The following is a 13394-nucleotide window of genomic DNA, read 5'->3' on the forward strand; positions in this document are numbered from 1 at the left end:
CATCAAAATTAGCACAGAAACAGTACTATATAACATTTTAGACACATTCTAGACAGTTTATCAGCTAAAAAAAGTTAATTTTGGGGTAATTTACTCTTTAAAGAAACCTCAGATTATTCTCTACAGTATTGTTAGCCATTGTAACAACGCTCTGTTCACCTGCAGGCATTCCCCTTTGACATCACTTCCTGTTCCTTCACATGCAAATATCTCAACAACTGTTCATCTCAGCAGCGTGAAATCTTTTTTACATTTTATCTATGTTATCTTTCCGAAAATGCATTGATATTATTACAAAAATTTGATGTTACAGACACTTTAAAGTAAGCTGCTTGAAAGCCAGCATTGACCATAAACTTCATGTCCCATAATGCATGTTGTTTATTTTACTGGTGAAATGACAGCTTTCCACCACTAGGTGGAGCTGCACAGGGTTTGAGTTCTTATTCAAGTCTATCGTTTGAGGTGAAATTCGTCAAAGTCTCTATTTAGCTGCATTTTCATCGACTACAGCTGTGTCAGTTCACGGGTTGCAGCTGAAGTCACCGCCCCACGCCGTAGGCCGTCCCTGAAAACATCGGCTGCATCTGAGTATCCTACACGGCCGATGGGATCCCAGAATTCATTGCGCCGTCAGCAAGATCCGTTTTTCATGGACCAAAAAGTATGTTTATCAACTCAGCTGAAGAAAGTTTTGTTGCAGTGAGATGTATGTTTGCAGCAGCCCATTTGTACTGGGAAATGGGAATTTCCCATTTACAAGTCGTAAATTTAAAGTGGAATGCCCCATTCAGTGGGAATTCCCTGTGGGTCAGAATTCAAGATGGCGTAAAACTCATCTTTTTAATAGTGTTTCTGTTTTGTGTGTTTCATATTTTGTTGTACTGTTTAGTGTGTAAAATGTTGTGCAGTATTGAAACGGAAGCAGCCATGATTGTTGCAGAGGAGAGGATCTGTGCAGAGGTCCTCCCTCCCTCTCTGAAGACCACCTTAAATCTAACCCTTCACCTCAGCTGCTGTTAAAACAGACAACATTCAGCTTCTCCTGCCTAAGAGGAAGGAACCGCTCAGAACAGGAGGATCATCAGCCTCAAGATGTTTTCAGATGAGGTCATCTGTGACGAAGACCGAGGTGGAAGCTCCCCCACCCCCACCAACACAAAGAGCCGAGCTGCAGAGAACAGCTTGGGTTTGGCAGGAAAGCAACGCCGTGGGGGATGAAGGGGGGAGTGAAGACCGGAGACCCTGACCTTCCACACCGACTGGCTGACTGCTGCCGCAGAGGACCCCAGAACCAGCCTGGACTGGTTCCAAACCCGTCCTGATCCCTTCCAAGGACAGAACTCACAATCTGAGACAAGACAAAAAACAAGTCTAGATAAAATTCTTGTTTTTTTTTTTAAACAATCTCTTCAGGTTTGTTTAAAATCAGGTTTTTCCCACACAAACATCAACATAAGTCTGCCAGCCCTGCAGGTGGCGTTGTAACGCAGCTGCAGACATGCACCCAAAACAGGAAACAAGACGTGGAGCATGAAGCTCACACTGGATACAAACCCTGATCTGTTTTTATTATTACACTGGTTCGAAATGAGCAACAAATCCTTTTTGTGGAGGAGGAGCTTCTACTTGGTGTCACATAAATACAGACCAGGAGTCGTCCTCAATATGTGGACACAATGGACTCTTGTCAGGCTTAGTGTCCAATGAAGGACATTGAAAGTATTTATTTCAAACGTATAAAAAACAAAACAAAAAATGATAGTGATAACAAAATTAACATGTTTGAAAAGGAATGGGAAGAAGTAAAAAAAAATTAATCCCACTCTTCTCCGAAGCTTATTAACAAAAAAATAGTAAATTCTTCTTTTTTGTGTGTTTAAAGGTTTCAGGGTTAAAACTAAAATTTATATACGAGGAACAGTCGATGGCGACAACTTAGTGTTTTGTTTACACTATTAAATCATTGAGGATTTAAATTCAGATAAAGTAAAATCTGAAACAAACGCAACATAATCACATTTATGATTGTAGATTAATTACAGCAGGACCATGAGCATCGAAGAAAACATGGTTCCTTGTCTCGTTGCTCCAGTTGAGAAAAAAACTGAGCTCTACCTGGTATTTCCTGCACAGAAACAGTTTTAAAAGCTTAAGTTTTAAGCACCTGATGATGGGACGATGTCATTTCAAGAGTAAAATAACCAACGTGCATTATGGGAAATTTAGTTTATGGTCAATTCTGGCTGTGAAACAGCTTCTTTAATGACATTAATTCATCTGAGAAGTTTTCATCAGCTGGATAAAATGCTGTGGGCCACATCTGGCCCGCAGGTCTCCTGAGTTTGACACATAAATCAGAGTTTAACACCGACTGGACCAAAGAAACACCAAGTATATTCCTTACAGATCAAGTACAAGAGCTGTTGAGTATGTACTTTGTGTGTACCCAGCATGTACAGCGTACCAGTGGTGGGCGCAGTTCCACTAAAGCACTAATAGGGGAATTCATTTCTTGATTAGTGCTTTAGGGCTTTTGCCATTTTTAAAAAGTTAGTGGATTAACACTTGCTAAATATATGGGCTAAATTTAGAAGCACTGAGGTCTCTGTTATTGATCAACATAGTTAACAGTCGAGTGTGAAAGCTGTCACACATTTTGTTATGTGTCACTTATCTACAAGGTCACGTGTCAAACTGAAGGTCCGCGGGCCAAATGTGGCCTGCAGGTGACTCCCATTTGGCCTGCCAAGTGACATCATCCTACACACAGTAAATATTGTCTCATGTTGACTGAAAAATGTTCCATGTGTCAACTTGATTATATTAGTGCTTTAGAATTAAGAGACAGAAATATTTGAATTATTAGGGTTAGTGCAACTACGTAACATTTAGATTAGTGCTGCCCACCGTTAGGTACCATGTCAGTACTTAGTAGACCATTTGGTAGTTAGGTCAACTGGGTAAACACAGAGATTACTTCACCTCTATGATCGTAAAGGAAAGTTTAACACAAACCTGTTTACAGTAAATACATCGGGGCTGAATAACGGCGTAAATTTACCTGGTCAATTGGTGCAATTACAACGGCGTTTCCATTGACAAACCTCGTATACTTACCATACTCTGAAAACTTAAAAACAGTGAAACCAACAATGGGCACAGCTAACCTTAACGTTAGGATTACTAACAACAGAAAATTAGTGGAAGCTAAAGCTAACTGCTAAGACGACTGGTGGGATCGACACAAACAGGTTTTCTATTGGTTTAATTTGAAAGTGGGCGGGATCATTTGTGGCAAATCAGCCAATCTCTAATAGCTCTAACTTGTGATGCTTTGTCCGCCCCTTTCAGAATAAAAGCATTTCTTCGATTTTTTTTATGAATACTGTTTGATGTTAGTCATATGCTTTTTGTATTTATTAAAATTTTGTTAAACATTATTTTATTTATTTTCGATGCTCTAATCTAAGTTTTACTGCTAAAGATGCTACATGCTAACACATGGACGTTCAGGACTGATTGGTGTTTTTTAATTCGGGACAAATTTCTTAAAGCAGTTTTATATTTGTGAACTCACCAGAAGCCAGTCCGTCTGCTGAATCACGTGTCAAACTCAAACACAAATCTGGCCTCTTTTTTTTAAATCCGTAGGCAGTACTTTAAATGTGAAATACTGTAGTTTCTCGTCATGGTTTTTAGTGCGTTCTTCTCATGCCAACGTTAAGGCAAGAAGTTTGAATTTTTCAGTAATCTTTGATTTTTTGTGGAGCGAGCAACAGAGAACCAAACTAAATTATCTTTTTTGTATTTTCTTATTTTAAAGGTCAAATAATTAACTTCTAGTGAGGAATTTTTTTAAAGCTGATTTGCTGTGAAAAAATGTATTTTTAAGATAATAAATGAGAAGTTGTTGGTAGAGAGTAAGGCATAAGAAATGAATGCCTTAATTTTAATTAATTTTTGTTTTTTATTCGTTGTGTTATCTTAAATGCTAAATAAAGCAAAATTTGGAAAATTAGTATTTCTAAAAGAATAATTCATTATTTAAAGGTTTTGATCAATATTGGCAGAAATTGATCCTGTTTGGACCAAGTTTTGATTTTTGGCCTCCTTGTGTGAGTTTGACACCTCTGTACTAAATATTTCCAAAGTTAGCACAGCATATCACTAACAATAAGCTAGTTTCACTATTAGCGGATTAGCAGAGCTGTACCACTGAGCGCAACAATGGTTGACAATACGTCCTGGTCCAAACCCTGCAGGTACCTGCAGATATGATCAACCAAGTTCTGATGACATAAGAAAAATAAATGTTTCCCATGTGAAAGCAGGTGGAGTGAAAAATACTTTTTTCAGGTCATTTTTTATTGAACAAAAAAGGTTGTTCAAAGATCATGTAGGAAATACATTATAATACAAATGTTGCACGTACAAGACAAAAACGCAGGAGCTAGAAAAAGGCATGAAAATGACTGACTGGAGGGGGCACCAATGTGGAATTCACCAGAACAGACGAGTTTAAACTGGGAAACGAGAACAGAGTTTCTGATCAAACACCCTGGATTCAAACAGAAAACACGTCTGGAAACTCATAGCATCTCTGAAAAAAAAAAACAAGCTTTAAATAAAACGTTTTATCAAATATTTGCAGTTTTCAGTGTTGTTTTTGATAAAATAGTTTTCTATTTAAAAATAATAATAAATTAGATGCCTTCCTGGTCTTTCGCTCCAAAAGGCCCAAAATGGACTGGAACCATTCAGCTACTTTTTCTGAGTATCAGCAGAGAAATAAAGTTTTTGTCTCGTGAAAGGGGGTTTGTTACGACGACAGAAAACACGACGGGTTTCCTCACTGCTTCAGGAGGATCGACATCCCAACCAGCAGGGGGCAGCGGAGCCACCACCGAAGTGTCGCACCGACCTGAAGGAGAACTCCTGGCATTCTGAGGGAAGCTAGCACCGGTAGCACTGGTTTGGTTTTACGACTAGTTTAAAATGTTCTTAATGCTGCAACAAATGAGTTCTATTTCAGAAACATAAAACTCATCTTGGATACTTTATTTATTTTAATGAGCTACAAACAGATCCGTCACATCCAGTGATGCTTCGGCTCAAATAAAAATATTTATTTGTGAAACGAGTCAACGGCTGCAGCGCACTTTAAAAAAAAAAAAAACAACGGCTGCAGCCGGAGTACACGGTGTTAGAAAACATAGCGGTGGACCGGGTGACCGTCAGACCAACAAAGATTTTAACACCTTTAAATCCAAAATTAAAATGAAAATTTTTACATTTTGAAGTGGAATTAAGAAACAAATTTATCTGACCTGCTGCAGATACTCTGAACCTCTGTCTGGATAAATCATTTGAACTGGTTAGCTAATGGCTAACAGAAAAACCTTTTGTTTTTAATTATGTTGGACTTGCAAGTAGCAGCAGCAGCAAGCTATAGCACTTCTAGTTCAACCTGGAGCCACTTCCTGCAGGAATATTTTTAAATTTCATCGTTGGTAAAGGACTGTGGAATCTATTTTGTTTGAATTGATTTGAAATTTTTGGAGGTTAGAGACGCTTTACGAAAACAAAATCCTCTGGTCACATTCGGGCTAGCCATTAGCTCGTTAGCTCTTTCAGAATCGGGTAGTGTGAACTGAGCCCCAAGGCTAACGAGCCAGCTAGCTAAATTATGCTGTATTTCTTACATTTTGATACTGATTCATGAAAACTTTTTTTGCATAATCATAAAAAAAGATAAGAACACAATAAATAAAGTGACACAATTTTTGTTTTCCTATTAATGGTTAACGCGTCTTTAACTTAAATATTACTAACCAGCTGCCAGGTGTTTGTTTACCTGCAGCCTAATTCGGGTCAAACCGTGACTCCAGCTTTCCAGACTCAGTTGTTTATGTTGAGAGCAAACCCTCGTTTCAGGAAAACACTCAATTTTAAAAACCAGGATCAGAGTTGTGCAGCATCCACTTCAATCTGGTTTTAATCTGAAATTACAGACTCCTAAACCTGATGTTCATTTCAGTGTAGATGTAGTAGTTTTCACACATTTATGTTTAAATCATATTTCCTGCACAAAACCTTTTGTTTTATTTGTTTCTGGTTGATGAATGATTGAAACGAAGGAACACTTTGTGAAAAACGTCAGCTCTAATTCAGCTTTGTGTGATTTTCTGCTGCTTCTCCTCTCCAGAGCCGGCCTGACCTCCAGTGGAAACAAAAACATAAAAGAAACAGTTTCAATCCTTCCTGTGAGTTAAACTGATTCTATTGGACACCTGATACTTTCATCTAAACAACAGCTTCATTTTTAAATTCTCTCTGAAGATAGTTTGTGGCAGACGGAACGCAGCTGATGCAAGAAAGTTAAAAAAAAAAAATCCCTAATTTCCAAACACATAAATTGATTTTTAAATATTGAACCCACATTCAGTGCCTGGTTAAAAAAGGCAGAACGTCCGGCTCCTCCGGCGAACGCTGCTTCCAAACGAGCACCAGAGTCGTTCTGATGTTCGGCGTGGCGTAAACAACATCAGAAGGGTCCCGCAGCCGCCGGACGCACAGACGTTTCCCAGCCTGCTAGGAAAAGCATCGCCCATCTGAAAATGCCTTTCAACCCCAGGAGCTCCACGGGATCCTCTCTGATCCCAGCAGCAACAGAAACTCAGGCGAGACGTGGGATCTGGACACGGACGGTGGAGGTTAACGAATGGAAAACACGAACACCTGCTAAAGGAGGTGGGGTTAGTGGAGGGGCTGGGGGGGGTCACTTCTGAAATCTGAAGTCTCTTAGCACGTGGTTGAGAGGTTGGATCTCTATGACCGGAGAAAGGTTGACCTGTAGGATCTTCTGGGCCTTCCTGCAGGCCTCGGCCACAGAGCGAGAGTCGTCCACTTTGATCACCTTCTGCCTGAAAGCTTTCTTGTCCTTCCAGCCGTCCCTTAGTTCCCGGTGGAGGCCGTTGCCCCTCCAGCCATTGCTGGTCAGGTCCGTGTGGGCCTGTGAGAACCCCCGACCGTTGGCATAGAAGACCGGAGCGGAGTCTCCGATGAGGGCGCCGTCCAGGCGGATGGGACAGGACAGGTTCTTCTGGCTGAACAAGGCCACGGCTTTGGCGGACACCCCGTCACCGTTCTGAGAAGGCTGAGAAGGTATTCCTGAAATTGTTGGGGGGTGCAGCTGCAGCGGGAAGGTGACGGAACTCGTCTCAGAGTCCCACACAGTCTGGATCTGGAGTCTCGCCGTGTGGAAGCCGGACAGACCCTCTATGTTGGTCAGTCTGAGGCACGGCTGCAGGTCCGCCGGCGACAGCTCTACAGTTTGACTGGGCGTCCGGCTGCACACGATGGCGTGACGGTCCACCGACGCCCCCGGGGGCCGGATTCCTCGGATCCTGGGATTGCTCCTCTCCGACGTGCTCCAGGATGGATGCACCTCCCTTTTTTTGGCCTGGGGCTTTCTCTTCCTCTTCTTGGTGGTGGGTCGGACATTCTTGCTGGCCAGCTTCAGCATGTCTCGAGTCAGGGGCTGGCTCGTGCAGGACCTGTAGCGGTAGACGTCCTTGCTGCGCAGCACGCTGGGCTTGTGGCCCTCCTCGCTCAGCTCCTGCAGGAAGGTCACCAGATCCTCGGTGCTGGAAAGGTCTCGGGACTTCGGGCTGAGGATCTTCAGAGCGTCCAGGAGGACATTGTGCCCCGCGGATGAGATCCGAGACCAGGAGTGAATGGCCCTCCGCTCCTCGTTGGCAAACGCCAATGGCTGGCTGACCACGGGAGCTTGAGGTGCGTCAGCCATGTTTCTGGATCTGCAAACAAAAAAAACATCACAATAAGTACAAACTAGACAAGATCGAGCTTGACGCCATCTATCACTGATGTCCCCCATCACCATCCAGTAGAGACCACCTGGACTCATCACAGGCCTTCATTACTTAAATCATCTCATAAAAAGGTAGACAGACGGATGGACGGGGGGCTGAAGTGATTCTGTCAAACTACAACACAAACGTGTTGAGCAAGTCTCTCTGATGATGCACACACAATTGAGCACGGATCTGATCATGCGTGTGTGATTCAGAACTACCCGTGTGCAAAGGGCGAGGCCTCAACGTTCACCACTCTGCCACGCCCACATCATCACACCACAGTGCTGAGAGAAGCAGCATGTGAAGTTTGCATGTTCAAAGCTGGAGGGGAAGTTAGCTCAGAGATGTGAAAGAAAATAAACAAAGCTTCAATCCAAAATGGCCGACTTCCTGTGGAGGTTGGACTATGACTCGGTCCTGAGACGTTACACATGGGTACCAAATGTCATGATTCCAGGTCCAAGCATGGCTTAGGGCTGATTATTTAAATAAATGTAGGGGGCGCTGTGGAGGAATTAGGCCATGCCTCATAATGAATTTGGTGCAGATTGGCTGAAATATGTGGAACTTGGAGCCAAACGTATGTCAACTGCATGATGTCTGATTTGCCACACCGCCATGACCACACCTTTTACCAAAGAATCTTTGTGCTTGACAACAAGTGAGATGAACTTATTATCTGTGTTCTGACACAATTTGTTGCTGATTAGGTCAAGAGAGTCAGAGATGGAACTTTTCAAGCAAAATAAAGAAAGGTCACTTCCTGTTGTCAGGGGGCGGGGCTTTGATGACGTTGTATGACCCCATAGTATGGTCGGGTATGCAAAATGGATGACTCATACTAAGTTTGGTGTATTTTAGCCTTTCTATGTGAAAGTTACAGCTTTCTGAAATTGTAACGTACCAAAGGACCGACCAACGGATCAACCAACCAAAGGACCGACCAACGGATCAACCAACCAATGGACCGACCAACGGATCAACCAACCAATGGACCGACCAACGGATCAACCAACCAATGGACCGATCAACCTGCTTCCAGGTAGCCTACAACAGTCAGCTTCTGGAAGCAAGTAGTTTTTTTTAAGTGAGTGGTTGAAACAAAAGGCAGCATCGGAGCACTTTCAGCATAAACAAACACTCCCACGACCTTCAGACCAAATACACAATATTCTTATGTGGAGGGGGGTAAAATGTTTGGCCAGCAGGTTATGAGAAGATTGTGCCAAATTAACACATTCTCATGTCGGACTCGTAACACATTGACGCGGGGGGGGGAGGGGGGTGCCACCCGCGGCTTTTCCGGGTTGCATCACTTAGGGCTCTTTGGGTCCGGGGTCTGAGGTTAACATGAGGGATCAGGATTAATGGTTAATTTTAGGGTCTGTGGTAAGGGATAATAGTTAATTTGAGATAATGGGGTCAGGTATAGGCTGTACATAGCTTATATTGGTTAAATTCAGGGTCTGGGACGGTTAGTTCTTGCGAATTCTCTACATTAAAAAATGCTTGAGGGATCAGGGTTAATGGTTAACCTTATTGTTGCAAAGCATAATGATGGCATCGGTTAYAGAAGAATGTCTAAACTTCTGAAGGTTCCAGTGAGCACTGTTGGGGCCATAATTCAGAAGTGGAAAGAACATTATTTCACCATAAACCGACCACRACCAGGTGCTCCTCACAAGATTTCTGACAGAGGAVTGAAAAGAATTATCAGAAGAGTTGTCCAASAGCCAAGGACCACTTGTGGAGAGCTTCAGAAAGACCTGGAATTAGCAGGTACGATTGTTTCAAAGAAAACAATAAGTAATGCACTGAACCACCATGGCCTGTATGCACGCTCACCACGCAAGACTCCACAGCTGAAGAAACAGCATGTTGAAGCTCCTTTAAAGTTTGCTGCACAACATTTAAACAAGCCTGTGAAATACTGGGAGAATATAGTCTGGTCAGATGAGACCAACATTGAACTGTTTGGATGCCAGAATACACATCATGTTTGGAGGTCAAATGGCACTGCACATCAGCCCAAAAACACCATACCAACAGTGAAGTTTGGAGGTGGGGACATCATGGTGTGGGGCTGTTTTTCAGCATATGGTACTGGCAAACTTCAAATCATTGAAGGAAGGATGAGTGGAAAAATGTACAGAGACATTCTTGATAAAAATCTGCTTCCATCTACCAGGATGATGAAGATGAAACGTGGCTGGACATTTCAGCAAGACAATGAGCCCAAACACAAAGCCAAGGAAACTCTCAGTTGGTTTCAGAGAAAGAAACTAAAGCTGCTGGAATGGCCCAGCCAATCACCTGACCTGAATCCAACAGAAAATCTATGGAAAGAACTAAAGATCAGAGTTCATAGAAGAGGTCCACGAAACCTTCAAGATTTGAAGACTGTTTGTGTGGAAGAATGGGCCAAAATCACACCTGAGCAATGCATGCCACTAGTTTCTCCATACAGGAGGCGTCTTGAAGCTGTCATTGACAACAAAGGCTTTTGTACAAAGTATTAGATAAATTTCAGTAAGTGTGTTCAATACTTTTTCCCTGTGCCATTCCACATTATTACAAATAACTTCATTTCTGGACATTTATGGTTTGATTTCTTTGTATGTATGGATCACTTGGGTTGTTACCAACATCTGGTGAAAATTTCATGTCATTAACACCTCTAGTAATATATTTACTGAGAAAAATGGTGATGTGTTCAATACTTATTTTACCTGCTGTAATTTGAAGTTTCCTCTTTATAAGGACATCAAAAATCAAAATGACAAAATTAGGATTCAGACCAAATATTTATGTATTATTGTTACCAACAAGACAAATTAAGTCATATATATGGATTTAATTATGATATCAGAATGATCCAGGTATCAAAATGTAGCTTTTAAAGCCATTAATCTGAAAATGTAATTAGGTCATTTTGACCAAATTTGACTTAGTCCTCATTTCGATATGATGGGTCACAAATAACTTGAACAGAAAAGATGCAAGTCGACAAGAACCAAGTGAAACGCAAATGATCAGAGAATAAAATCGTTTGGTTTGCATGACCAAAGTCACATTTATGAAAGTACTGAATGAGTGAGGCCGTTTGTATTGAAAATATAGAATCTTGAATGTTTTTTTTAAATGCCCCTTTTAAAAACAAACCAAAAATGTCTTCTTGGCGGCAGAATGTTCTGACCTGACTTCTTCCTTCTTGGTCCAAGAAACACACGGACCTTAAAATCTTCTTCCTGAATCTGAGCTCACCGTGAGGCGCTTTAATTAAAGAGGCTCCTGAACACGAGCAGCTAACCTGAGCGAGGCTGCTGCAGCTGTGCTCACATGGGCAGGCTGATTAATGCTCACAGGGTGGGGTGAGGTGGGGTGGGGGTTAGTGTAACATCAGCAGCAGTGTAATCAGACTCCTCGTACGGCCACTACAGCACACAGAAAAACAACAAAACAAAAACAAAAAGACCCCTCTGCACCTGCTAACAGAAGCTTTGTTAGTTTGAGTTGTGGAGAGAAAAGCCTCATCAATCACCTCCAGGTTCAGATTTAGTTCAACAATTTTATAAACGTCCTCTAAAAGGAGCGTCCTGTCATCACAGGTGATGTTCAGCATCTTAAAATGGCAGTAAGGAAGTTGCTCGATGTGTTTGGGACGACTCTTACAACACAATAAATCTTTACACATCTGTAACTAACTCATATTTTGTTTGCTGAGCTCAATGAACTACAGTGGACGTTTTAAATCAAATAACTTGAATTGGATCGACCACAGAAGTTACGCAGGGCCGCCAGGTAAAAGTCCTTTTTAGAACAGGTTTCTGCCATCTGAGGTGAGACAGGTTCTCTGCCCGATACATTCTTCAGTGAATAAATATTTAAAGAAATTTTCACACTATATCCCGGGCTTGTGTTTAACAACACTGTGCTGGCGTTGTCAGGATTTGTTTCCCCGCTGGGATTTAGATCTATTGTTTTCTCTTGCTTCGTTTTTAACAATGATATAAATGCGTAGATATATTAGCTGAATTTAAATCTGACAATATTTAAACACACAGCAATAAAAATATCCATAATTGATGTAGAAGTGTCATATTGTTATCTAGCATTTCACCGACATAATTGAGTTATAAATATTTTTTAGTTTCTACCTCCTCTAAGTACCCGTTCTGTTCACACCATTTCCCACACAGGTGTGTGCACCTGGTTTTGTGAGATTTGTCAGAACTTTGTGGGCTTGTTGAGGGTCGACTCCACTGCACTCATTTCACCGAGGAGCAGCTGGCCGAGTCTCTGCGTTGCCAGATAATAAAAGAAATTGTGGAAGGAGATGGCATGTTTTTTGTGCATGGAAGAGACAGCGTGGAGACACCGGCGGCACCGAAAAACAAGCTTTTCTTCTCAATGACAGATCTTCCTCCTTGTCTAACATTTTCTTCTCTTCCTTCAACCCTTCAACTAAAAACAACTCTGTGGACCATGCTCTTGCTGTGTTGAGCAGGTGTGTAGCTAGTACGAAATATCTAAACAGTCACATTTTATTTCCCAATTAGAGTGGTAATTTGCAGTCCACATCATATTTTATAACTTATGTTAGTCGAATCACAGCAATCTGACATTTTGTCTGCTCACAAGACAAAATTCAGATAATAATCGCAAGAAAAAGAAAACAGATGGCTGTAAGAAGGAACCGTTAGTGGCGGAACGCCCACGTTCCGTTTGACACATTTGTTCTTTTTATGGTATTTTAGGTCTGAACGCTGATTGACAGTCAGATTCCTAATGAATCTCCTCAGATCTAACGAAGCTTCGATGTTACACAACCGTTTTCCGTATTTGACCGAGTCTTTTTTTTTTTTAAACACAATAGGGTTGGGCAATATTGGCAAAAAATTAATCATGATTAATTGTGGTCTTTAGCCGATAACGATTAATTTTGACGATTAATCCCCTGGAGTCCCTGGACACCCTTATTTCGTAGTGATGACCAATTCAGTGGGAAAGATTTGCTCTTTGTAAAAAAAAAATTTCAAAATTGTGTGAAAATTACAGATTTTAGGATATACATCATATTTTAAATTGTGTTGATAGATAAATAAATTACAGAACTTTATTTTTACTGTTCGTCCTATTTGAAGCAGTGAGGAGCAACAGAGACTGACCAGAGTAGTCCCCAGTCAGTCTGCCTGGTGGCATTAATCATATTAATCGTCAAGTGCCAAAAAGTAATCGATTAATGTTTTTCTGAAGATTTACTGCACACGATACGATTATGCCCAACCCTATACAATGACGGAAAAATCTGAAGGCCGTCCATCATTTTGACAGACTGCAATTAACACCCCTGACCTCTTAAAATCTTGTTTATACTTCGAGTTAGGGCTGCCACAAACGATTATTTTAACAATCGATTAATCACCAATTATTTTTTCGATTAGTCGACTAATCAGATCATACGTTAATTGAATATAAAACATAGAGCTTATCACACCAGAATGCAGCTGCTAT

The 13394-nt window shown here is 41.4% G+C and overlaps 2 protein-coding genes across 2 annotated transcripts in view; both read right to left on the minus strand.

The window, feature by feature from the left end:
• The window catches only part of LOC106522354 (tripartite motif-containing protein 35), a gene marked incomplete at its 3' end in the record, with an annotated part of 221193 nt that overhangs the window by 112337 nt on the left and 95462 nt on the right, over positions 1 to 13394 (minus strand).
• Positions 4348 to 13394, minus strand: part of ccdc71 (coiled-coil domain containing 71) — a 16383-nt gene continuing 7336 nt past the window's right edge. Inside the window, exon 2 of the mRNA XM_014015334.1 lies at positions 4348 to 7820. Within this exon, the coding sequence (XP_013870788.1) occupies positions 6782 to 7810 (1029 nt within the window). The 5' untranslated portion in view covers positions 7811 to 7820 and the 3' untranslated portion in view covers positions 4348 to 6781. The remainder of the gene's footprint in view (positions 7821 to 13394) is intronic.

This window comes from Austrofundulus limnaeus, unplaced genomic scaffold (assembly GCF_001266775.1).
Source record: "Austrofundulus limnaeus strain Quisiro unplaced genomic scaffold, Austrofundulus_limnaeus-1.0 Scaffold127, whole genome shotgun sequence".
NCBI classification, from domain to species: Eukaryota; Metazoa; Chordata; class Actinopteri; order Cyprinodontiformes; family Rivulidae; genus Austrofundulus; species Austrofundulus limnaeus.